This window comes from Stegostoma tigrinum, chromosome 17 (assembly GCF_030684315.1).
Source record: "Stegostoma tigrinum isolate sSteTig4 chromosome 17, sSteTig4.hap1, whole genome shotgun sequence".
NCBI lineage: Eukaryota > Metazoa > Chordata > Chondrichthyes > Orectolobiformes > Stegostomatidae > Stegostoma > Stegostoma tigrinum.
In genome coordinates this window covers 14,237,143-14,261,917 of record NC_081370.1, presented here as the reverse complement: position 1 = coordinate 14,261,917, position 24,775 = coordinate 14,237,143, and the positions used below count along the sequence as shown (strand labels likewise).

General features: G+C 41.7%; 1 protein-coding gene across 1 annotated transcript in view; it reads right to left on the bottom strand.

Moving 5' to 3' along the window:
- Positions 1-24,386, bottom strand: part of LOC125459481 (low choriolytic enzyme-like) — a 104,615-nt gene extending 80,229 nt beyond the window's left edge. The window contains exons 1-2 of the mRNA XM_048545982.2: positions 24,134-24,386; positions 7,761-7,788 (exon numbers count right to left, since the gene is read on the bottom strand). Of these exons, the coding sequence (XP_048401939.2) occupies positions 7,761-7,788; positions 24,134-24,190 (85 nt within the window). The 5' untranslated portion in view covers positions 24,191-24,386. The remainder of the gene's footprint in view (positions 1-7,760; positions 7,789-24,133) is intronic.
- Between the last annotated feature and the right edge of the window lie 389 nt (positions 24,387-24,775).

Sequence of the window (24,775 nt, the reverse complement as noted above, 5' to 3'; positions counted from 1 at the left end):
GGAACTGAGGGATGTGGTGTATCTGGATTTCAAGAAGACTTTCGAATAAGGTGCCACACAAAAGGTTACTACATAAGATAAATTGAATTGAATTAGCTTTATGGTCACAGTGCATGGTGTTACAGATAACGTATTAGCATGGATGCAATATTGGTTAACTACTAGAATGCAAATAGTTGGGATAAATATGCGTTTTTCTGGTTGGTGATCACTGGCTAGTGGTGTGCCTCAGGAATCAACGTTTGGACCATATTTGTTTACCATTTTCCTAGCTGATTTGGAGTTAGGGACCAAGTAGTGTGCCAAAGCATGTTGGTGGCACTAAGAGGAGTGGTAGAGCAAAGTCTGCAGAGGGGTATAGATAGGTTATGTGAGTGGGCAAGGGTTCGGCAGATGGAGTACAATGTTGGTAAATGTAATGTCATCCAGTTTAGTCGGAAGAGAAAAATGGATGATTATTTAAATAGTGAAATATTGCAGCATACTGGTGTGAAGAGAGACTATGATGTCCTTGCCCATGAATCACAAAAAGTTGGTTTGCAGATGCAACAGGTAGAGAGACAGAGTTTAAAAACAGGAAGGTTATGTTGCAGCTGCTTAGGGTGCTAGTGAGGCCACACCTGGAGTACTGTGTGCAGTTTTGGTCTCCTTACTTGAAAAATAATGTTCTGGTACTGCAGGGGGTGCAGAGGTGGTTCACTAGGTTGATTCTGGCATTGAGAGAGTTAGCTTATGAGGAGAGATTGAGTAGACGCTTGAATTTAGAAGAACGGTGGCGGGGGTGGGAAAACACGGGGGAAGAGTAGTGGTGGTGGAGAGATCTCGCAGAAACATAAAATTATGAACGGAAGCAAGGAGGTTGTTTCCACTGGTGGGTGAAACTAGAATTAGGGGACATTGCTTCAAAATACAGGGGAGTGGATTTAGGACTGAGTTGAGGAAGAATTCCTTCACCTAAAGGGCTGAGAATCTGCGGAACTCCCTGTCCAGTGAAGCAACTGAGGCTACCTCAGTGAATGTTTTTAAAGCCAACATAGATTTTTGAACAGTAAAGGAAATAGGATCAGTAGAAGACCATCTGGCCCCCTCAGTCCTGATCTGCCATTCAATAAGATCATGACTATTCTTTTTCGTACACTCAATTCCATTTACCCCGCACCCTCACCATAACCCCTAATTCCTTCACTGTTCAAAAATATATCTTCACTGTTGAATATAGTAGATTTGCTGTGGTGTTGTTCACCCTCTGAGCAAAAGTTTAGATTTTATCTGTTGCCCTTCCTTCCAACATGCTTGACACAACATTCTGCAAAACAAATTAGAATATTAAAACATTACAACACAAGGATTCATGCCCCAACAGCCAATTTTGTATTTGCTGGTACACTGCATAGATTGAAATCAGATTGAATCCCCCATTCCCATGCTAATCTCAACATCGCTCTAGTTGTCACAGGATCAGAATTCTGTGCAATCCCACCAGTGAATTTCCTTGAAAATAACATTATGTATCTCCCTGATCATGGATATTCTTAAATCATGTTTAGGTGGCTAATTGGGGATTTCCCACATTGTACATTTCTCATAATTCAACTGCTTTTCTAAATAAAAACATTCACAGGTTGTGGCATTGCTGGTTAGGCAAACATTTGTTTTCAATCTTTAGTTACCCTTGAGAAAGTGATTCAGTCTGGTCTTCTTGATCTGCTGCTGTTCACATGATGTACACACAAGTCTGTTTGTTCACAGTTTTCTCACTATCTATGACAACTCTGAAGCTTGTAAATATCAGCAAAACGATTCAAAGCTTTGAATACTAGCTCAATACAGGCAGGATTTAATAATATCAATTCATTTGCTTTATCCTGAGCCCTGTTATTGCTAAGTCTTGTGACATTGCATTTCACTGACTTAGAGAGGAGTTTCTCAATGGGTCAGACACTTCACAATAGATGCTAACGATTTCCAGCCAGGTAAATTACCTGGCCACCCCATCTTAACTTATCTTTACCTATTTTTCTTATTGCCAGACATAAATATTCTTCATTCCTACCTACTTCAGTATTGTTATAGTGATTTTCATTGGAAAAATGTCCTAAATAATTTCAAAGGAATATTAGCAGAGCAACATGAAAAATATTAGAGCAGCTGACCAAAAGCTTGGTCTAAGGTGTTGGATTTAAACAGCATATTACAGGGGAATAGAGTAGACAAAGAGATTTATAGAAGGAATTAGAGTCATAAATTTGGTGTATTTGAAGTCAAGAGAATAAACAAGGCAGGACTGACTGGAGCACAAGAATTTCAGAGAGGTGAAGGGCTAGAAGTACAATTATTACTATATTTAAAGCAGAGATTGTTTTGATTCCTAACTAAGAAGGGACCCAATGGGCAGAGGTAGGAAGGCGGAGGCCACTATCAGATCAGTTCATGCCAGCAGACTTGGAAAGGATTTATAAAACAAAAGGGGATTGGAAGCTTAGAAAAGAACCTGTAAAGCATCAGTTCAGCAAAGATTCTAAAAGCGGAAGTAAGAATTATATTTCTCTAAAATTGAGTGTCTGTAACAGATAGTATTGGAAAACATGTTGGAACTTCATTTTAATTTTTCTATTAAGATATTTCTAATTATATATATAAAAATTTATTTTTTTTAATGGAATAAACTTATATTCTGTCAGCGAAGAACATCTGCAGCCGTGACTGAATATATCTCAATAATAAACATTAGCCAACTACAAAACAATTCAACGTATGAATGATCAAGCCAGGTTTCGTTTTGGAATCTGTTTTGTCCAATATTACCATCAGTTGGAATCACAACATTAGCCACAACATTATTCAACGCCAAAACTGGATAGACAGGTTGAATGCTCTATTTCTGATCCCAATTCTGTGTGTGTCCATGCATGCATGTGTGTAATAACCATGGTTTCAGGTCTGACCTTCCTGTTCTAAGTACTGACAACATTCAAGCTCTGCTAATGTAGATTTGGCCATCAATACATAAGGCAACCCAGGGGCTCATGTCTGGCACTTTGCCATACAAGGAGAGCTACAAATCAAAAAAAAAATTAGAAACAACCAACCAGTTGATTGCAGTTTAGCACTGTCTTTGATTTTAAGATGGAATCCAAAGTCCCAAACTAGAGTTAGCAGTCTGAAATTCCTTTGTGGAGGTGGTGAATCAGCTAGCTGTGGAGTTTCCTTCCCTTTGAAATTCCTTCACAGCCATCTGAGGAATATTGTTTTATTGTAATTTCTGCTTCATTGTATTGACAGCAGTTCAATTACTTCCAAGAAGTGCAAAAACAGGTTTTTGGCTGTTTTTATAAAAGACCAGCGGCTTCTCTTTTATAGCACACAGACTGGGTTGTGATATTATAGAATTCAGAACTTTAATAACTATTAATAGATTAAATGAATCAAAGATAAAATGTTACACATGGAAAGAATCAGTAATAAATATGTCTGAAATAAACTATTAAAAACAAAGATGAACTCATACAAGAATTGAAAGCAGTTAACCATGTCTGGGAAAGCAGGGAGTCGAGATTACATAAGCAAAACAGGCTTAATGCCTGCTCAATAAAATGGATGCTTTATTGTCACTAAGGACAACTGATTCTCTGCAAAAGAATTTAAGGAATTAACTACAGGAAAGCTGTGTCTTCGGTCAGACTGTTAAGGCCAAATGTAACAAGGACCAAAGAGGCTACTTCTGATAAGATGGCGAGTTGCAGGCTTATAATATTTGGATAAGGACTTTAAGAAATCATCAACAATACCACAAATAGACAGAAGGATGATGAATCTGTATAAGAATCAAACACTTAAACTCCCACTTTAGCACAACTTCGAAGAACAACACTATACAAGGAGTGAATATTGGACACTTCCTGAGGCAGACGTTTTGTTTGGAATCCTGACCAGATTCTACTATTAATCAGCTGTGAGATTTTACTTACTTACTTTGGTTGCTATGTGCAATAAAGTTTCAATCATTGTTTCAGTACTTGATTGTCAGCGAGATTTCTTAACAAGTAGCCGAATTAAAGATACCCTGTGGCGATTTATCCAAGAGTTTTGCTGCTGTCAGTAGATGTTCATGACTATGTAACTCAGTGGAATTTCAAAAGTATATAACTAGAAAGCAACTCAATGCTGCATGATGGCAGTCATTTAAACGAGCCTATTCATGATGGGGCAGAGGCTATTGACAGTGCAGAGTGCAGAAATGATGTGGAAAGCCATTAACTCATTTCTTGGAGATAGGGGTAATGAGCAATTCTTCATTGGAAATTTCCTTGGAGACATTTTATCTCTGGACATCTCTTGTTTGAAAGACAATAGCTAACATTCCAATACCTCTGGAGGTACATAAGGTGTTAACTATCTGCTTGATTGACTCAAGGAAGTTTCCAGAGGATTGCTGCTAAGCAGAGCCATGTGATCATACTAGCCTTATCAACTTATTGGGTTGTTTATGGGCTTTTTAAACAGTCACAGTACAGAACTGTATTAAACTTGCATTTTTTAAAAAATCAGTCTGACACATTTCATCTTCAGAGATGCATTCCACCTGTGTTCTACTTAAAAGGGGTGAATAAGCATTCATTCATTCTCCAATTTACGTCAAAGATCACACACATTGAGTTAAATGATGCAAACTCAGCTTCCTCTTGCATTCCTTCATTTAATGTTTTTGAATTAGGCTTTCTTGGGTAAAAAGATTCTTCATGATGGCACAAAAAAAATCCTAGCTTGGACTTTGTCTTAAACACAGTAGTTTTAGGAACATGCCAGGATTCATGCTATCTGGAGAAATATTAATTTCTATTAAAGGGTGCTTTAAGGAACAACTTTTAATACGTAAATTTCCCTGACTGCTTGTCGGAAAAAAAATCTATCAATCGTTTAACTCTCAAGGCTGATTCCACAATATCTGTATTAATAAACTAAATGTTGGAATCCCTGATGAGGTTTATTTTTGAAGTATTGGTGGGTTAGATTAGCTGTTGGTTTCAGGACTGGATAGACAGGTAGAAATAAAACAATGAACTGCAGATGCACAAACAAAAACAACAAAACAGAAATTGCTGTAGAAACTCAGCAGGTCTGACTGGTTTTGCTGAAGAGTCAGACTTGAAACAACAACTCTGTTTCTTCCCAGAGATGCAGAGTTTCTCCAGCCATTTTTATTCTGGATAGACTGGGATTGTTTACCTTGGAGCAATGACTGAAGGGAGGTATAAGAAAACAAAGAATTCCAGATGCTGGAAATCTGAAACAGAAACAGTTGGAGAAACTCAGGAGGTCTGGTAACATCTGTGGAGAGAAAGTAGATTCATATTTTAATTCTAGTGACCGTTCTTCAGAACTGATAGTAGCTAGGAAAAGGTGGTATTTATAGTGATAACAGGGAGCGGGGGAGAAAAAGAGTGAGCAGATAGGTGGAAACAGACCCCAGAAAAGAGAAAGAAAATTAAGCAGGCAAAGGAATGTTGATAATAAGCCAGGGAAGGAGAAAAGCTGATAATGGGTACAATGAGTCAGTGAAAATGGGTCTTCTGTGTTTAAATAGGCCCACTGTCAGTTTTTCTTTTTCCCTGACTTACTATCAATCATCTAGGAAATCTCCTTCTTCATCCATGAATTCGAAGTGCCCTCCATACTTCTTTTTGGTCTTTCTCACACTCTGTCAAAGTGCATTCCTCGATTCTAGAGCTGGGGTGCATGGAGCCGCTCTGATATACAGGCTCTGGAACTTCGGTGGTGCAACCTGGGAACTTTTGTCTCAACAGGCAAGACATGCTGAGTGTATTCTTGCCAGAGGCAAATTGACTCTGCTCAACCTGAATTCCCAAGGGTTGACAGGGGCAGACAAGCTGAAGGTGGACGGCCTGGCCATTTCTACAGTGCTCTGAGTGGAAACTGCTGAGACGTCTGCATTTTTCCTCTGGCTGTGAGCCTCCTAGTACTGTTCTATTTCCTTACGAGGAGGGGACAGCTGGACCTGGCTCAAGGCTACCCGTCTGCATGTGTCCATGCCTTTGATCCGGTGAGGCAATGGAGTGCAGATATGTGCAGTTGTCAGACGTCATTGAGGTTCCTGGGCCTAGCTCCCAATGACAATTTCCAATCTGTCAAAGAAGACATATAGACGATTGCTTGACCCATGCCACTGATGTAGCTTCTGGGCAAGGAGGGCCCTAGCCTCTCATATGCATGACTACACTGTTGTTGCTCCTGTGCAGTTGGATGAAGTCTCTAATTGCTGCCACATCTCCTGCCTGGGCCTGAGCAGATTACTGGAATCCAACAGTACTCCAAGTACCAGGACCTTGGGTTGGTTTTACTATGGTCAGCTGGAGAGATGTTATATCAAGTGCTCACCAGATTGTTGTACCCTTAATCTCTACCACAACAGTTCCCCAAAAGTTGTCAGTATCTGGTCTGTTGGGAATGCAAAAGGTAGCTTTGATGCTGCTTCCTCTGACGGCTTCGTACTTTTATCCTCAAAGGTTGAGAACGGGGCTTCTGGTAGAGCCAGGTGTGATAATGTTGAGCTCAAGGACAGGCTTGTGCAAGCTGCAAGATAAACGAAACAGAAAGGACATCATGACCGCTGGTTTGAAGTAATATTCAATGATTGAGAATGATCATGGATTTAATAGAGGGATGGCATTACCATTCAGAGTGCTATTTACTCATTTGGCAAGACATGGATGTTTCTTCATCCGCACAGGTACAGCATGGGCCTTTACGGCAGCTACATGTGCTGGCACTGATACAGTGCATGTGATGTGGCAGAAAGAACAGCATGACATTTAGACAGCAAATCTTCAAATCCCCTTGTGGCACAGCTGGCTGTATCTTGGCACCCTGGAAACATCACTGACCCAGAAAACCACCTCAGGCCAGGCTAACAGACTTTGCTGGCGTGGCCTTCTCTGGCAGTCCTCTGGAAAGAAGGCAGCCTTCATCTGCACCACTCCATCCACCAGGATTACCAGATCCCTATCGGTGAAAGATTTAGCCCCAAATCTATGTTCAATTTATTACACAATAGTTAGCATTCCAGACCTATCAGGAGGTACATGAAATATTGATTATCTGGCTGATTTCTGAAGCAGCTTCTGACTATGTCCAATCACATGATTATAGCAACCATATTTATTAGGCTGTTTGTGTGTTTTACAAACTATAACTTAAATATATAAAGTTTTTTTAAAAAATTTATGATGCAACACAAGACACTATTCAGCCTCTCGGCCACACTCCATCATTGGTAAAGCTTTTCAATTAATTGCACTTCTCTTTGTGAACATGGTTGTACATTTATTTAATTTTATCCAATATTCATAATGAACGTTTCTACCACATTTGCAGTCTGTAAATGTTTCCACATAACATAGCTTTAAAGTGACTGGCAAAAGAATCAGCTTTCTCTTATTACCAGATCATCTGTCATAGGAAATAGTTTCTCCTTAGATATTCTATTAAAACTCACATGATTTTGAAGATTTCTATCAGATCTCTTCTTAAACCCTACTGAAATCCAGTGCAAGTTCTTGGGCTTAACACAAATCCCTTATCTCTCATTCCCAATTATCTTTCTGTATCCTCTGAAAAACTTTGACATAATTTCTGAAGTGTCATGTTCATAATAATATCCAGTTTTCAATTCTTTCCCACATTGTGCTGGTTTTGTTTATGAACTAAATACACGTCAGTGAAAATTTATGTATGAAACAAACCTTGTGCAGTTGAATTCATATTGTCTACCTGTGGGAAAAGGAAATGTGTTACAAAGGTAAGTAAATACATACAAATTAACAACATTTAATCTTGCTTGTCTCTTACCAATATTAAATTGATGCATATAAGGAATAAAATTAACAGGACTGTCATAGTGAAGTCCATCTTCCGCTGTAAGTGCTACTCAAAGTCTAGCGTACCTGAATACAGAAAAAGATGGAGTTTCTTCAGTGTTGTATTGCAGACTGCATAATGCTTACTTCTTTCATTACTTAAATATCAATGAATCACATGAACACCTACAATCATATTTGTGTGTTGCAGCATGCAGTTGGACAAGAAAGAAAATGGCGATGGGTATAAGTACAAGGAGGAGGAGAAGAAACAACCCAGTATTTTAGCTGCAATGTCACTACATCAGTGATCCAGAGGCCCACGATAATGATCTGGGAACATAATTTCAAATAATCACCATTGCAGCTAGTGGAATTTAAATGTGAATAGTTTTCAATTCCAGATTTATTGGTCTCAGGATAGTCCTGGGGAGTGTTACTGAACAAAGTGAACTTGGAGTGCAGATTCATTATTCCCTGAAAACGGAGTCACAGGTAGAAAGGATAGTGAAGAAGGCGTTTGATGTGTTTGCCTTTATTGGTCAGTGTATTGAGTACAGGAGTTGGAAGGCCGTGTTGCGGTTGTACAGGACATTGTTTAGGTCACTTTTGCAACACTGCATGCAGTTCTGGTCTCCCTGCTATAGGAAGGATGCTGTGAAACTTGAAAAGGGTTCAGAAAAGATTTACAAGGATATTGACAGGGTCAAAGGGTTTGAACTATAGAAAGGGTCTAAAAGGATATCATCTCATATTCTGGTGTCCTTGATGATGTTGAGGAATTCTTGGGAGGAGTGGATCACGCTGTCAACCAAGTATTTCAATTTCTGTTGTAGTTCTTTGGCAAGCCTATATGTTGGTATCTGGTAGTGAGACAATGGGGCTAAGGGGGACCCCAGTTTGCATACCTTGGGGAGTTCTTAGAGGCAGGTGTGTTGGATCCCTCTGGCTTCATTTTCTGCTAGCATGTTTTGCAGATGTCTCCTGTTTTGTGTAATTTCTTCAAGGGTCGTTCAGTTAGAGAACTGGATTACAACGATGATGAAGAAATTTTGCAACTCAGGAGACACGCGCTACACACACTACCAGAAAATGAAGCCAAAGGGATCCAACACACTCCACTTCTAGGCAAATCCCCAAGATACGCAAATCAGGGGCCCCCCTTCAGACCCACTGTCTCACTGCCAGGCACGCTAACATATAGATTAGCCAAAGAACTATAACAGAAATTGAAATACTTAGTTGACAACACAACTGACTCCATTCACTCCTCCCAAGAATTCCTCAACATCAAGGACCCAAGATAGAAGAGGACAAGATAATGATATCCTTCGATGTAACATCTATAAGCATCAACCTAGTCAAAGAGACAATTGCCACACTGCTGGATTAATCAAGTGGGTAGGCACCCCAGGACTCCAAAATCAACAATAAGGACACCACCATGAAACTCCTAGATCTGCGCCTCACAAGCCACTTCACCCTCAATGACAGCATATACAAACAAATTTACAGAACACCAATGGGATCCCCAATATCAAGTCTGATTGCAGAAGCAGTAATGCCAAGTTTAGAATGGACATCGCTCTCCATTATACAATCCAAACTTTGGGTCTGCTTTGTAAATAACACCTTCCCGATAATCAAACACACAAAACTAGCAGAAACCCACTGACACATAAACAACATCTTCACCGGGATAAAATTTACAAAAAAAGCAGCAAACAACAACTGACTACCCTTCCTGGACATAATGAAAAAACACAAAAACAATGGGGAACTGCAGACTAGCATATATAGAAAGACCACATGTACTGACCAGATACTCAATTACATTAGCAACCAACCCAATGCCCCCATAAGCAGCTGTATCAGGACACTACTTAAACGAGCTACAACACATTGCAGCAACCCAGAACTACGCAAAGCTGAACAGCAGCACCTATACAGAGTCTTCAAAAGGAATGGATACCCAAAAAGCACAATCATTACCTCAGAGAGGCCACAACAAGAAGACACAACACAGTCAGACTCAATAGTCATCTTACCATACATCAAGGACATTTCAGAGATGACCACAGGACTACACAGACCCCTAGGCATCAGGGTAGCCCACAAACCAACAACCACCCTACGACAGCTACTGACAAATGTAAAGGATTCCCATACCCAAAATGAGGACATTTGGGAAATCAGAACAAAGTAGGACTTGTACAGTAAATAGTAAGGTTCTGAGCAGTGTGGTGGAACAGAGAGACATATGAGTACAAGTATATAATTTGTTAAAAGCGGCGCCACATGTAGACAGGGTGGTGAAGAAGGCATTTAGCATGCTGGCCTTCATTGGTCAAGGCAATGAGTGTAGGAGTTGGGACATTATGTTACTGTTGTATAAGTCGTTGGTGAGGCAGCACCTGGAGTACTGTGTACAGTTGTGGTCGCCGTGTTACAGGCAAGACATAGTTAAACAGGAAAGTATGCAAAAGATTTACAGGGATGTTATCACGGTTAGATGGCCTTAGTTATAGCAGAAGTTGGTCATCCATGGATCATAGGAAAATGAGGGGTGACCTTGTTGAGGCGTATAAAATCATGAGGGGCATAGATAAGATAATGCATATTGTCTTTTTTCCAGGGATGGGGAATTGAAAACTAGAGGGCATAGGTTTAAGGTGAGAGGGAAAGATTTAAGAAGGACCTGAGGGGCAGCTTCTTCATGCAGGGAGTAGTGCATTTGTGGAATAGGCTGCCAGAGAAAGTGGATGTGGCAAGTACAATAACAACATTTAAAAAGCATTTGGATAGGTACATGGATGGGAAGAGCTGAGAGAGATAAGGACCAAATGCCAGCAGCTGGAACTAGCTGAGTGGGTACTAAGGTCAGCATAGACCAGTTTGGGCAAAGGGCCTGTTTCCATGCTATATTATTCTATGACTATAATTTTTTTTGAATATTTGCAACATTAAATTTGAACCTCAATCAAAGTATATTACTGCGGATTTGCAGTTTTTTTTCTTATGAGCAAGATGGAGAAAATTCTGTTAAATAATTGTTAAAAGTTAAAGTGTTCGCCATTCCTGGTTTTAGATAGGAGTCCCACACAACTGCTTGTGACCCTGCTAAATAGTTCTTCAAAAGCTGGTATCAGAATTAAAGGGTTTAATTAATGATTGAGGCTTCCGTGCTACCTGACATGCATGGCATCCCTGGCAAATTGAGATCACATCATCACTTAATTGTGGCCAGCAAACATTTCTTAATATATTGGTGTGTGTTTTTCTAACATCTAAACAGACCTGCTCCTTTATTTTTTTTGAGCCACTCATGAAATGTCATGGCAAAATCTGCTGACACTGGCACAAGCACGCTATGCATTAATTAAAATTCCAAATCTGCAGATTTCGGGAGAATATGACTGGGGTGGGAGTGGGGTGAGATCAGGAGGCGCTGGACATGAGAGCGCGAGAGAACGAGAGAGATTAGGGAAAGAACTGGAGGGATGGATTGAGTCTTGGGCTCTACTTGTCACGACTGCTGGCTTCTGGGTCTCTTCTCACTGCAGGAGTCACCTCCATCACACATTTGACATCCCTCTCCCAACCACTGAAGACCAGTTCAAAAATCACTCTGAATTCCCTGAGCATGCAGAGTAAAGGCATTTGAAAATGATGTCACACAAAGTCAATGTAATGATTTCAGCGCTTAGAACTGCATATTCCCCAATATGCACAGCTGCTGGTGTAAGCAACTACTGCCAAGCTTCATCACAATACTTAGATGGCGCTGATGACCTCTTGCCCATTCCCGAACGGCTGATATGTAAGGTGATCTCCACATTCTCATTTGCACTATGTTTTCAAGTAATAACAGAAGTATTTATGGCTAAGCTGCTTGATCCAACTCCTTCGATTATTTCAGAGATAGCAGGAACTGCAGATGCTGGAGAAAGTGACTAACAAGGTGTACAGCTAGATGAACACAGCAGGCCAAGCAGCAGAGAAACAGGAAGGGTCTAGGCCTGAAACATCAGCCTTCCTGCTCATCTGATGCTGCTTGGCCTGCTGTGTTCAACCAGTTCTACACCTTGTTATCTCTCGTCCTTCAATTATTTATTGCATTTCTATTAAGGTAGATGGGCTAAACAGATTTGCATCCTTCTGTTTACTTTCATTCAGTCCACTTAAAATTGAAAAATTGAATCTGATAACTGAATTCCTCAGTCAGACTCTTCTTTTTGTCTAATTTTATGGACCTGCAGTCCAAGCACAGCCCAGTCCAGGATGTTCCTTCTTTAATGTCAGTTTGTTTCATTTCCACAGGTTGATTCACGAGGCCAATATTTTTGTAACAGCCAAGCCATTCCCCAAGTTAAAATCAATTCCTTCTTATGTGTATTTTCTCCACTACTTCAACTCTTCTCAAGGCAGTCTTTAATTCCACTCTGTATAAGATTGGTTTGTGCTCTCCTTGCAAAACTCCAATTAATATTTTCTCCTTCATTTACCCTTCGCAAGGCAAATAGTACCATCAGCTAGCAGATTTGCTCACTCAATGTCTTTATTAGTTTAGCTCTTGGATTCAAAGTGAAAATTATGGATACTTATCCCAAGCATGAGAGGTTGAGTACAGGAGCAGAGCTATGTTGTTGCAGTTATACAGGGACTCAGTAAGGCCATAACTAGAATGTTGTGTGCAGTTTTGGTACCCTTTTCTGAGGGAGGGTAGGATGCTCTTGCTCTTGAGGGAGTGCAGTGAAGGTTCACCAGACTGTTTCTGGGGATGGCAGGACTGATATATGAGGAGAGACTGACTAGATTTTCGCTGGAGTTCAGACGAATGAGGCGGGGGAGGAATCTCAGAGACATAAAATTTCCACAGGACTAGACAGGGGAAGAGAGGCACTGTCAGTCAGGGAGTGCTGGCACATTCAATCACAATTACAGTTTGCACACAATCCAGGAGCTTGTCCACAGTCAGTTGTTCACTCACGCCAATCATGGTGAGGGTACATGTCTGTCTACAATTCAGAGTGTGGACAACAGTCAGACCTGTAAGGCCATCACAAGCAGTCACAGAATCATGTACTATCAATTGGGCAGCTGCAAACATAGCAATCAGTTGTATGCTCAGTCATGTCTAGGGCTGTTCGAAGTTGGTCAGAGTTCTGGGTCATCACTGTCCTGGAGTCCAAGCGTTGATTTTTCAGGAAGGTGTAAGGGGGAACTGTATGGACAAAGGGACAGTAGGCAGGGCTCATTGCCAAAAGGTTGTGGGGCAGTGATGGCTGGGAAGGGCAGCTGAGGCATGTTGAGATGTGGAGAAGGACAGTGATGGAGGGGAAAGGTATGACAGGGATGTGGGGTCCAGGTGGTAGTGACCACTATGATGGTCTCCATGTGGAGGCACAGAGGAGCATATAAGGGATCATTAATATGTGATATCAGGGCATAGAGGCAGGGAGGGCAGGTGGAACCAAAGTTCAATGTGTGGTGGGTAACCAATGAGGACAACAGTGGATGTGGGTTGTCACAATACTGCAAGTAAAAAGTGGACAGAGAGGCTCTGGGGTGGGGAAAAAATACCTGGTGATACGCAGGACCTGATGCTGACACAGTATCTCACACTGTGAGCTGTGTTCCCTGCCATCACTTGCTGTTCATAAAACGTTAACTGCAAATAGAAATCGGCTGAAATTAGAAATTGTGCTCTTTCCGGCTATTGTTTAATTTGACAGTAAAACAGAAAAGAGTTAATTTTTATTATTACGGAAATAATCTGGTGTGATTTGCTTTTATTCTGGTTAGCAGTTAGTCAGAGGCAAACTGGAAGTTTCTAAAGATTGTGATAGTGTAAAACGTGCAAGTCAGGGCTGCATATGAGTTAGTTCCTGAAACATACCAGCAGATGTTTCAGAGGTAAGGGAACAGTCTGGACAAACTTATACTGAAATTGAAAGGGTTAAACAAAGTAACTTTGATACATGGATACAGGCACTCAGTAAATACCGTATGAAGCTCTCAGATAAATCAATCATTCTCCTAACAAATCCAAAATAATTCACCACCTGTTCTAATAAGGTCCCATAGCGAAGGTCTACTCTCAACAACTTCTGGCAAGGATTGGATGGTTGATCAGACAGTGGTACCACCCCAACATTGCGAGGGGATATTGCGAATTATCATATGAAATTCTAATGGCAAAACATAAAGGAATAAAGAAAACTGAAGGACCGATAAATGAGCATTTTACATAGCCAAGGCTCCTTATGGATGTAGTGCAGTACCATAAAACATCTGTCAGGTAGTGGGGAATCATCAAAATGGTTATTTTTAATACCTCTGCCAGTTTTAGAAGGACTAATCAGGTACCATGAGTTTGTAGAACTATTACCAAATCAAAAACAGGACACTAAAAATGAACAAGAAAACCTGATTTCCTGAAGGTTTTTCCACTTATGAAAATTAAAGCATAATATAAAATTCAGTCATGACCTCTGGAAGAAATTTCTGATGCAGAGGAAATGTTGATCAATTCAGAGTAAAACTTGAACAGTGATAAAGAAAGCACTGCTTTTTTTTAAAACAATGGATAAAAGTGCTAAATATAAATTGGATTCAAAGAATGTGGAATGTATAACTCTATTATTAAAAAAAAACAAAATTTCTGTTCGGTTAAAAGAATATGAAACAACTGTTTAGTATCCCATAGCAGGCTCCTCAATACTGTCAGGTTACAACTTGAGTTCTATGCTCAGGAAGTAAAAATTTTGCACAATGTGCAGCAGAGAAAGGAAATGCAGGCAATCTTTGTGCAATGAAATTAACATAATATTACTGAACATCTTTTAACTGTCTCCACAGTAGCATCATTTTGGCAAACAATGCAAAAACAGGTGTGAAGTATTCAGGATACTGAAAGAGCCTGCAGAGGGATACAGGCAACTTAGTCAGATTGGCAAAAACTTGGCAGGTAGAATATGCTGTGGGAAAATGCGTCTATACATTTTGCAAATAAGAATAGAGGAGCTGTATATAGAAAGACTGCAGAAAGACACAACACATAAATCACAGAAACCTAACATCCAACCTCAGCAAGTAATAAAGAAGTCAGGTGGAATGTTTCAAAGGGAATAAAGTATAAAAGTAGGAAAGAAACTGAGGAGAACCCAGATTTGGAGGGACTGTCTTCTGAGGAGATTTGAGTAGGTTGGGCTTGTATTCATTGGAGTTTAGATGAATGAATGAGGCCATACTGAAACAGACAAGATTGTTAGTGGATTTGAGACAGTAGATGCAGAAAAGTTGCTTCTCCTTTGGGAGAGTCAAGGAGCAGACAGCATCACCTCAGAATAAGGTGTTGCCCATTTATGGCAGAGATGAAGAGGATTTCTTCTCTCGTATCAAACTTATGGACTTCATACCACTGTTGAGGGTAGATTTTAAGTACAGTCAAGGCTGAAATAAAGAGATTTCTAATCAGGAAGGGAATCAAGTCTTAATGAATAAGGCAGGAAAGTGGAGTTGAGGATTATCAGATCAGCCATGATTTCATTCAATGGCAGAGCAGACTGAATGGACTAAACAGCTTACTTCTGCACTGTGCTCTGAATATAGTGACATTTCACCAGTGAGGCAGGGACTAAAGACGTGCAGACATTCTTTATAGAATTAGAAGAATGCAAAATAGTTGTCAAATCCCATGCTCCGAATTCTCCTTTGAAGTCCATGTGGATCTGTCAAACTATAGTCAGGAAGTATCAATACTTCCAAAAGTGTTTGATGAAGACTTTGAAGTGGAGAAGCCCCTCGGTGGTTCATTAAGGGAGCAGAACCCACATTCAGACAGAGAAACTAGGAAATACATTAAATTTAAAAGGTGCAAAAATTACATTAGAATCAAACTTGTAACTGGAACCTGAAGCAGTGAGATTCAAATTCCTTATCCATTTGTTGCAATGATGTTCATTGAAATGAGCAAAACAATCTAATGTATTTTGATGAAATAAAATGGTCAGGAAATTTAGATGCTGTTGCTGCTTCAGCCACAATGAACATATGCAGCTTAGAACAGTCAGAAAGTGAGCATCTGAAAACAGATTTTCAATCTGATTTGATCATTCAAATAACAGATGTTCCAGTGAAGTACTGTTGTTTGACATGAAGTTATTGGAATTCTTTGGGGACATTACGTGTGCAGTGGACAACGGCTCATGAGCAGATGTGGTGTATCAAGATTTTCAGAAGGCATTTAACAGGGTGCTGCACAAGAGGCTGTTGTGTAAAATAAAGGCGCATGGTGTTATGGCTAATGTATTAGCATGGATAGAAGATTGGTTAACTAACAGAAGGCAAAGAGCGGGGATAAATGGGTGTTTTTCTGGTTGGTGATCAGTGAGTAGTAGTATGCCTCAGGGATCACTGTTTGGACCGCAATGGTTTATGATTCGCATTTGGGGACCAAATGTAGAGTATCAATTATTTATTTACATTATTACTAATTTACTATTATTTAAATGGCAAAAAGCTGCAGCATGCTACTCTGCACAGGCGCTGGGTCTCCTTGAGTATGAATAAAAGAAAAAGTTGGTTTGCAAGAACAGGACATAACTAAGACAACAAATGGAGTATTGTCCTTCATTGCTAGAGAAGACAGAGTTTAAAAATAGAGAAGTTAACCTGCAGCTGTACAGGTTGCTGGTGAGGCCAAGTCTGGAGTACTGTGTACAGTTTTGATCTCCTTACTTGAAAAAGGATGCACTGGCGCTGCAGGGGGTGCAGAGCAGATCTCGAGTTGATTTTTGAGTTAAAAGAGTTGGCTTATGACAGATTGAGTCGACTGGCACTATACTCACTGGAATTTAGAAGAATGATGGGGGATTTTATAGTAACATATAAAATTACGTAGGAAATAGATAAGATTGAAGTAGGGAGGTTGTTTCCATTGACAGGTGAAACTCGAACTATGAGGCATAGCTTCAAAATAAGGGGAGCAGATTTAGGACTGCTTGGAGAAAGAAGTTCTTCACCAAAAGGGTTGTCAATCTGTGGAATTCCCTGTCCAGTAAAGCAGTTGAGGGTACCTAACTGAATGTTTTTAAGGGAAAGACAGAAAGATTTTTGAACAGTAAAGGGTGGGCAGGTGCAGCCTGAATCCACGACAAGATCCTACTGAATGGTAGAGATCGTAGGAACTGTCAATGCTGGAGAATCTGAGATAACATGGTGTGAAGCTGGATGAGCACAGCAGGCCAAGCAGCATCAGAGCAGCAGGAAAGTTGACGTTTCGTGTTGAGACCCTTCTTCAGAAATGGGGGAGGGGAAGGGGATTCTGAAATAGATAGGGAGAGACGTAGAGGCAGATGGATGGATGAAGGAGAAGCTAGGGTGAGAGGAGACAGACAGGTCAAAAAGGTGGGGTTAGAGCCAGTGAAGGTGATTGTAGGTGGGGAGTTAGGGAGGGGATAGGTCGGTCCAGGGAGGATGGACAGGTCAAGGAAACGGAATGGGTAGGAGATGCGGTTGGGGCTTGAGGTGGGAGGAATGGTAAGGGAGGCGGGGACTAGCTAGGCTGGTTTTGGGATGTGGTCAGGGGAGGGGTAATTGTTTGTTGCAAACCGACCGTAGGTGTTCCACAAAGCAGTCCCCAAGCCTCCGCTTGGTTTCCCCAAAGCACAGGAGGCCATAACGAGAACAGCGGATACAGTATATCAAATTAACAGATGTGCAGGTGAACATTTGTTTGATGTGGAAGGTCTTCTTAGGGCCTGGGTTGGGGGTGAGAGGGGAGGTATAGGGGCAGGCGTAGCACTTGCTTCAGTTGCAGGGGAAAGTGCCAGGGGGGTGGGGCTGGAGGGGAGAGTGGAGCAGACAAGGGAGTCATGGATACAGTGGTCCCTCTGGAAAGCACATAAAGGTGGGGAGGGAAAAATGTCTTTGGTAGTGGGGTCAGATTGCCGATGGTGGAAATGTCAGAAGATGATGCCTTGGGTTTGGAGGTTGGTGGGGTGGTATGTGAGGACAAGGAGTATTCTGTTTTTGTTATTATTGCGGATGGAGTGTGAGAGGTGAGTTGCGGGAGGCATGGTCCAGGGCATTTTCGATCACTGTGGAAGGGATGTTGCGGTCCTTGAAAAAAAAAGAGGACATCTGGGACATTCGAGAGTAGAATGCCTCATCTCGGGAGCAGATGCGGCAGAGGCGAAGGAATTGGGAATAGGGGATGGCATTTTTACAGGAAGGTGGATGAGAGGAGTATACTAGGTAATTGTGGGAGTCAGTAGGCTTAAAATGGATATCGGTTTCCAGGTGGATGCCAGAGATGGAGACAGAGGGGTCCTGGAAGGACAGAGAGGTGTCAGAGATGGTCCAGGCAAACTTAAGGTTGGGGTGGAAGATGTTAGTGAAGTGGATGAACTGTTCGAGTTCCTCGTGGGAACACGAGGTGGTGTCGAAACAGTCATCAATGTAACAGAGGAAGAGATGGGGGATAGGGCCAGTGAGGCTTTCAACTCCAACCTCCACTCCCACTTCCACCCCCACCCCACCCCACCCCACCACCACCAACCACACACCCCAACCTGTGATCGACAAAGGCAGAACAGTGGAGTTATGTAAGGCTTTCAACAAAGGTCCCTCATGGTAGGCTCATCCAGAAGATTAAGATACATAGGCTTCATGGTGACTTGGCCACATGGACTCATAATTGGCTTACCCATAGAAGGCAGATGTTAGTGGTGGAAGGATGCTTTTTAGGCTGAAGGTCCATGATCCATGGTGCTCGCAGGGTCCCATACTGGGACCTCTGCTGTTTGTGATATATATGAATTATTTGGATGAAAACGTAGATGGGTGGGTTAGCCAGTACGCAGACTACACAGAGATCAGCGGACCTGTGGATTGTATAGGAGGTTGTCAAAGGATACAGCAGCATATGGAACAATCACAGATGTGGGTGGAGAAATGAAAAATGGGATTTAATCCAGGTAAATGTGAGGCGCTGCATTTTGGGAGATCAAAGTTAAGGAAAAGTATACAGTTAATGGCAGGTTCTTGAACAGCATTGATATACAGAGGGATCTTGGGGTTCAAGTCCATAGCTCCCTGGAAGTGACCATACAAGTGATGGGGTGGTAAAGAAGGCATATGGCATGCTTGACTTTATTGGTTGGGGAATTGAGTACGAGAGTTAGATGTCATGCTGCAGCTTTGTAAGACTTCGGTTAGGCATACTTATAGTATTGCATTCAATTCAGTCACCACATGAAGAAAGGATGTGCAGACTTTGGAGAGGGTGCACAAGAGGTTTACTAGGATGTTATCAGGATTAGAGGGTATGAATTATGGGAGGCTAGAAAAACAGGTTGTTTTCTCTGGAGTAGCAGAGGCTTAGGGGAGACTTGACAGAAGTCTACAAAATGGTGAGATACATAGATAGACGCTGACAGTAAACCCTTTCGCCCCAGAGTTGAAATGCATAAAATTAGGGGGCATGTACTTAAGATGAGAGGGGGTAAGTTAAAAGGAGATGTGAGGGGCAGCTTTATTTTTTACACAAAGAGCTTGGCAGCAGTCAGGACACACTGCCAGCGGTAGTGGCAGGTAGGATAGTGGCGTATAAAACAGACTTCTAGATAGGCACATAAATATGCAAGAAATGGAGGGATATGGACCAAGGCAGGCAGAATGGATTTGTTTAACTTGGTGTCATGTTTGGCACAACACTGTGGGCTAAGGGACCCATTTCTGTGCTGTACTGTTCTATGTTCTACCTTCACGCCAATACCTCTCACACTATCTCAACGAGTGTACCACCTTCCACAAAGGATCATGCTGTATCACTCTCACTAACGACCTCAACATCCTCCCTCATTTGCCGTCAACCTCTCAATCCCCAATACCTCTAACTTTGCATGCCATCAGCACTGCCTACTCGTTATTCCCCACCTCCTGCACATAAAATAACAGCACTGCCATCTGCTTTGGCCTTCCTAATTACTTGTCTTTCATTCCAGGAGGAAAACAGTCCCAATCGGCAAAGAGAGTCAAGGAGGGTGGCGGGCTGTCCAACTGAATCAATTAAAAATTCTGTAATTAAAACTGTGGTTTTTAGGTTCTAATAGTGTTTAATCTAGCTAGTGTATTTATAGTCTTACTGTCCTCTGTATTGTTGATTATGTCAATTTCCATTTATTGCCTTTACTTTTATTTCTTGTATTATACTTACATTTGTATTTTAAATGAACTGAGATTCTTTGCCCTAGAATGCCTGTCTACTGCCCTCTTCATTTCACATTTCTTAAATAAGTCCAGTGTTTAGAACCAGGGATCTGGGGGTGATTGGAACTACTTAAAAAATCAAAACAAAAAAAAACTGATTTCAAACCAGAACCCTACAACAGTTTAACAGTCAAACTATTACTTTGATAATTTAAAAGCATTCTTTTCTGCAGTGCTACATTTTACATATGATACATATATGCTTACATAAAATTGAAACAAGAACCATACCAGATATTATCCAGAATCAAAATTTATAGAATAAGAATGACAAGAAATTGTTTAAATAGTGAATAGGAAAAGGGAAAAAAAAACACTTACAGTAATTCTTGTATTTTGTTGTCTATGTACCATATCTTTAAAAGGGGTATGTTTAAAAAAAAACCCAACCCATTCTTACTTTTTGGACTATGGAATGAAAATGAGAAGACATAGACACTGCTTCAAAACAAAAAAAATGTAGGTGCCCTGAGAATTTGTTTGCAATTTTTGAAAGGCAAGTGAAACTAACTGATTACACATGCAACAAATTACTTTTGGAGGCTACCTCCCCACCTACACTCTCTCCACCTATCTTCTTTACTCTCCATCTTCGGTCCGCCTCCCCCTCTCTCCCTATTTATTCCAGTTCCCTCCCCCCATCCCCCTCTCTGATGAAGGGTCTAGGCCCGAAACGTCAGCTTTTGTGCTCCTGAGATGCTGCTTGGCCTGCTGTGTTCGTCCAGCCTCACATTTTATTATCTTGGAATCTCCAGCATCTGCAGTTCCCATTATCTCTGATACTTTTGGAGGCAGTGTGTTCCGACAAAGCAGCAGTGCTCTGGATAACTCCGCCTAGAGAAAACCCATAAACTAAACTTAATGGCTAACTTAGAGAACTCCATCTAGCTATTGACAAGGCTATCACATGGTTCTGTGACTAAACTCAACACTAAATAAACTAAGTCTGGCTATCAGAAGGGCATCAGACAATGTGTATGAGTGAGGTGAGTATCAGCCAGGCAGCTCAATGCATTGTAAAGCTCAGCAGATGTATCATGAGGTGCAGTTGATGTGTGCCCCCTAATTTGCAAAGTTGTCCAAGAAGCATTAAAGTGTACTTATTTCATTCTTTTCACAGGACATGGGCAAAGGCCCATTCATCTGTCAGTGCTAAGTGCCTATTTCAGGGTTGGTTGTCCACTGACTTGAGACTAATTCACCCCTTCTGTCTTTAGGAGGTAATGGCATGTAACACCGACGAACATCAGATGAAGGGTCTAGGCCCGAAACATCAGCTTTTGTGCTAAGATACTGCTTGACCTGCTGTGTTCATCCAGCTCCACACTTTGTTATCTCGGATTCTCCAGCATCTGCAGTTCCCATTATCTCTAAACATCGACTGCACCTGGAGGAGCATCAAGTTGGTCAAAGAAGGTCTTTGGTCTGCCAGCATAAGGAGCTGACCCTGAACAAATGTTGCAGACTGGAATATTCCAAAGTCAAGGGCTATGTGCTAAGGGACACACTAAAGCTTGGGGTACTACCGCCAAGGTGCAGTGGTGAAAGACCGCTGTCCGAGATCTTTCTGCTGAAAGTAAATGGTGGTCTGTCCAGTCAACCTGGTGCATCAAATACATCCAGTACAAGTAAGAGATGCCTTTGGTTTGTTTGTTGGTTACAGACAAACTCCAAAGTTTACTCGATTCGTCATATGCTACTGTACAGAACTGAACTGCATTTGTGACAATATGTCTACACACATACAATTTTATAAATAAAGAATATTTTAAAATCAAAAATTGACCAGAATGCGAACTAGTCATATAAATATTGTGGCTACAAAATCAGAGGCTAAGAAAACTGCAGGGAGCAACACCTGTCTCCCCAAAGCCTGTCCACCATTTACACGGACACGTTAGGAATAGCCACCATTTATCTGGGTACATGACATTTCAACAACACTCAAAAGCTTGACACCATCCAGGAAAAAGCAGTCCATTCAATTGGAATCATATTCACAACATCCACTCCCTCCAGCACCACATTCCTGCTACTGAATGTTGAACTATCTACAAGATGCACTGAAGAAATCCACCCAAGCTCCTCAGACAACACAATCCAAACTCACAACCACTTCCGTCAAGAAGGACAAGAGTAGGAGATACAAGTGAACACCACCACTGCAACAGTGTTCTGAGGAAAGGTCACCATACCTGAAACGTTAACTTTGATTTTTTTTTCTTCACAGATGCTGCCAGGCCTGCTAAGCTTTTCCAGCAACCTCTTTTTGTACCACATTTCTGCGCAAGTTTGTCTCCAAGCCACCTACTGGGGAGGCAATGGCCTAGTGGTATTCTCGCTGGACTGTTAATCCAGAGACCCATATAATTCTGGAGCCCCAGGTTCAATTCCCACCATAGCAGACAGTGGAATTTGAATTCAGTTAAAAAAACATCTGGAATTAAGAGTCTACCATGAATCCATTGCTGATTGTCCGGGGAAAAATCCAGCTGGAATAGAAACAAAGCTGAGTTTTCCAACAACTTTGTTTTTGTTCCCGATTTATAGCATCCACAATTCTTTCGGTTTTTAAAAACCCAGCTGGATTCACAAATGTCTGTTAGGGAAGGAACTGTCATCCTTACCTGGTCTGGCCTACATGTGACTCCAGCCCACAGCAACGTCATTGACTCTGGACTGCTCTAAGGGAATTAGGGATGGGCAATAAATGCTGGCAAAGCCAGCCATGGCCTCATCCCATTAACGAATGAAAAAAAAATCCCAATTTGGAAATATGCGACAAATAACACCTTCCAGTTGTGAAGGATTTTAACTCCCCACCCCAATTCCTGGCTAACATGTCCATCCTGGGCCTCTCTCCAGTGTCACAATGACACCACCCACAAACCATACAAGCAGCACCTCATATTCCAACTCAGGAGCCTAAACACTGAATTCCCCAGCTTAAAATCACCCTACCCCCAGCTTCATCCCATATCCAACTCTCCCTCTCATCCCCAACTCCTTGACTTGGCTGGTCCATCTTCTCACCCAACTATTCATCCCACTGACCACTCCCTACCTCCACTAAGCTATCACCTTCCCACCTAAGATAACAAAGTGTGAAGCTGGATGAACACAGCAGGCCAAGCAGCATCTCAGGAGCACAAAAGCTGACGTTTCGGACCTAGATCCTTCATCAGAGAGGGTTCCTGAGATGCTGCTTGGCCTGCTGTGTTCATCCAGCTTCACACTTTGTTATCTTGGATTCTCCAGCATCTGCAGTTCCCATTGTCACTTTCCCACCTACCTTCCCCAGGCCCACCCCTTTTCCATTTTATTTCTGAGCTTCCTTCTCCCTCCCCATTTCTGAAGAAGGATCCCAACTTGAAACGTCAACTGCCCTCTCCTCTGATTCCAGCTGGCCTGCTGTGATTCTCCTGCTCCACACTTACCTCTGACTCCAATATCTGCAGTTCTTGCTATCTCTGATTTTGACATATTGCTTTTCCTTCACTGTCACTGATTCAAAGTTCTGGAATTCCCTCTCTAATGACATTGTGTATCTACCTACACTGGCATTGACTATAACGGTTCAAGAAGGCAGCCTCATCACCACCTTTTCAAGGCAACCAGAGACAGGCAACAAATGCTCTTACTATAGCTTCTGCGATGTGAATGAATTATCAAAAACATCTATTCAGTTTATAAATTTAAATAGGTATCTGTAGCTGACAGTTTAAAACAAAGCAGAAACTGGTCAATAGTCGAACTGGAAAACAGGACAGGTGGAGCAGAAACTGACACATGGTAACCGAAGAAGTTGTGGCCGTGTCCAGGGTTTTGTTTTATTTGGACATGGGGAAAGGGGAGAAACGATCCTAACAGACTTTAAAACCACAACGCGCTCAGAAAAACGAACATCCTTACTGCTGGCTGTATAGAACTGAGAAGAGATGCAACACAACCCGGGTTTTTCCACTCACTGGGACAGGACTCACTTTCCTCACCGTCATTCTCCTCCTCCTCCTCTTCCTCTCACTCGCGCTTCCCGCCATCTCGCTCACGGCCGTCTACCGTTTTTGTTTTCGAAATGAAACCGCCGCCAGCGCGTGGGCTCAGCGGCTCCCGCCTCTATCGGCCCGCGAGACCGGATTTCAGAGATAATGGGAACTGCAGATGCTGAAGAATCCGAGATAACAGTGTGGAGCTGGATGAACACAGCAAGCCAAGCAGCATCTTAGGTGCACAAAAGGTAACGTTTCGGGCCTAGACCATTCATCATCTTTCGTAATCCTAAAATGGTGCTGGGCCTGCTGTGTTCATCCGGCTCCACACTTTGTTAGCCAGTAGGTTTCTACTGCCCAGGGAATGGGCGGGAGGAAGCTGCGATTCTGAATCTATCAATGCAGTAAACAGACTTTGGATGCACAGTTAAAATATCTAATAAACAATTGACTGGCACCACAAGTTCGGAAAACATCGATACGAACACACCCCAGAGTTCATGTAACACATGATGCTGTTAACACTCGAGTTCGAATGCCACAAAGACAAAGTTACAAAATTCAGCAACCTCAGAAATCTGGTGGGCAAAATAGTATTTGAAGTAGCAGTTGCGACATTTTTGCGTCCAGAATCCT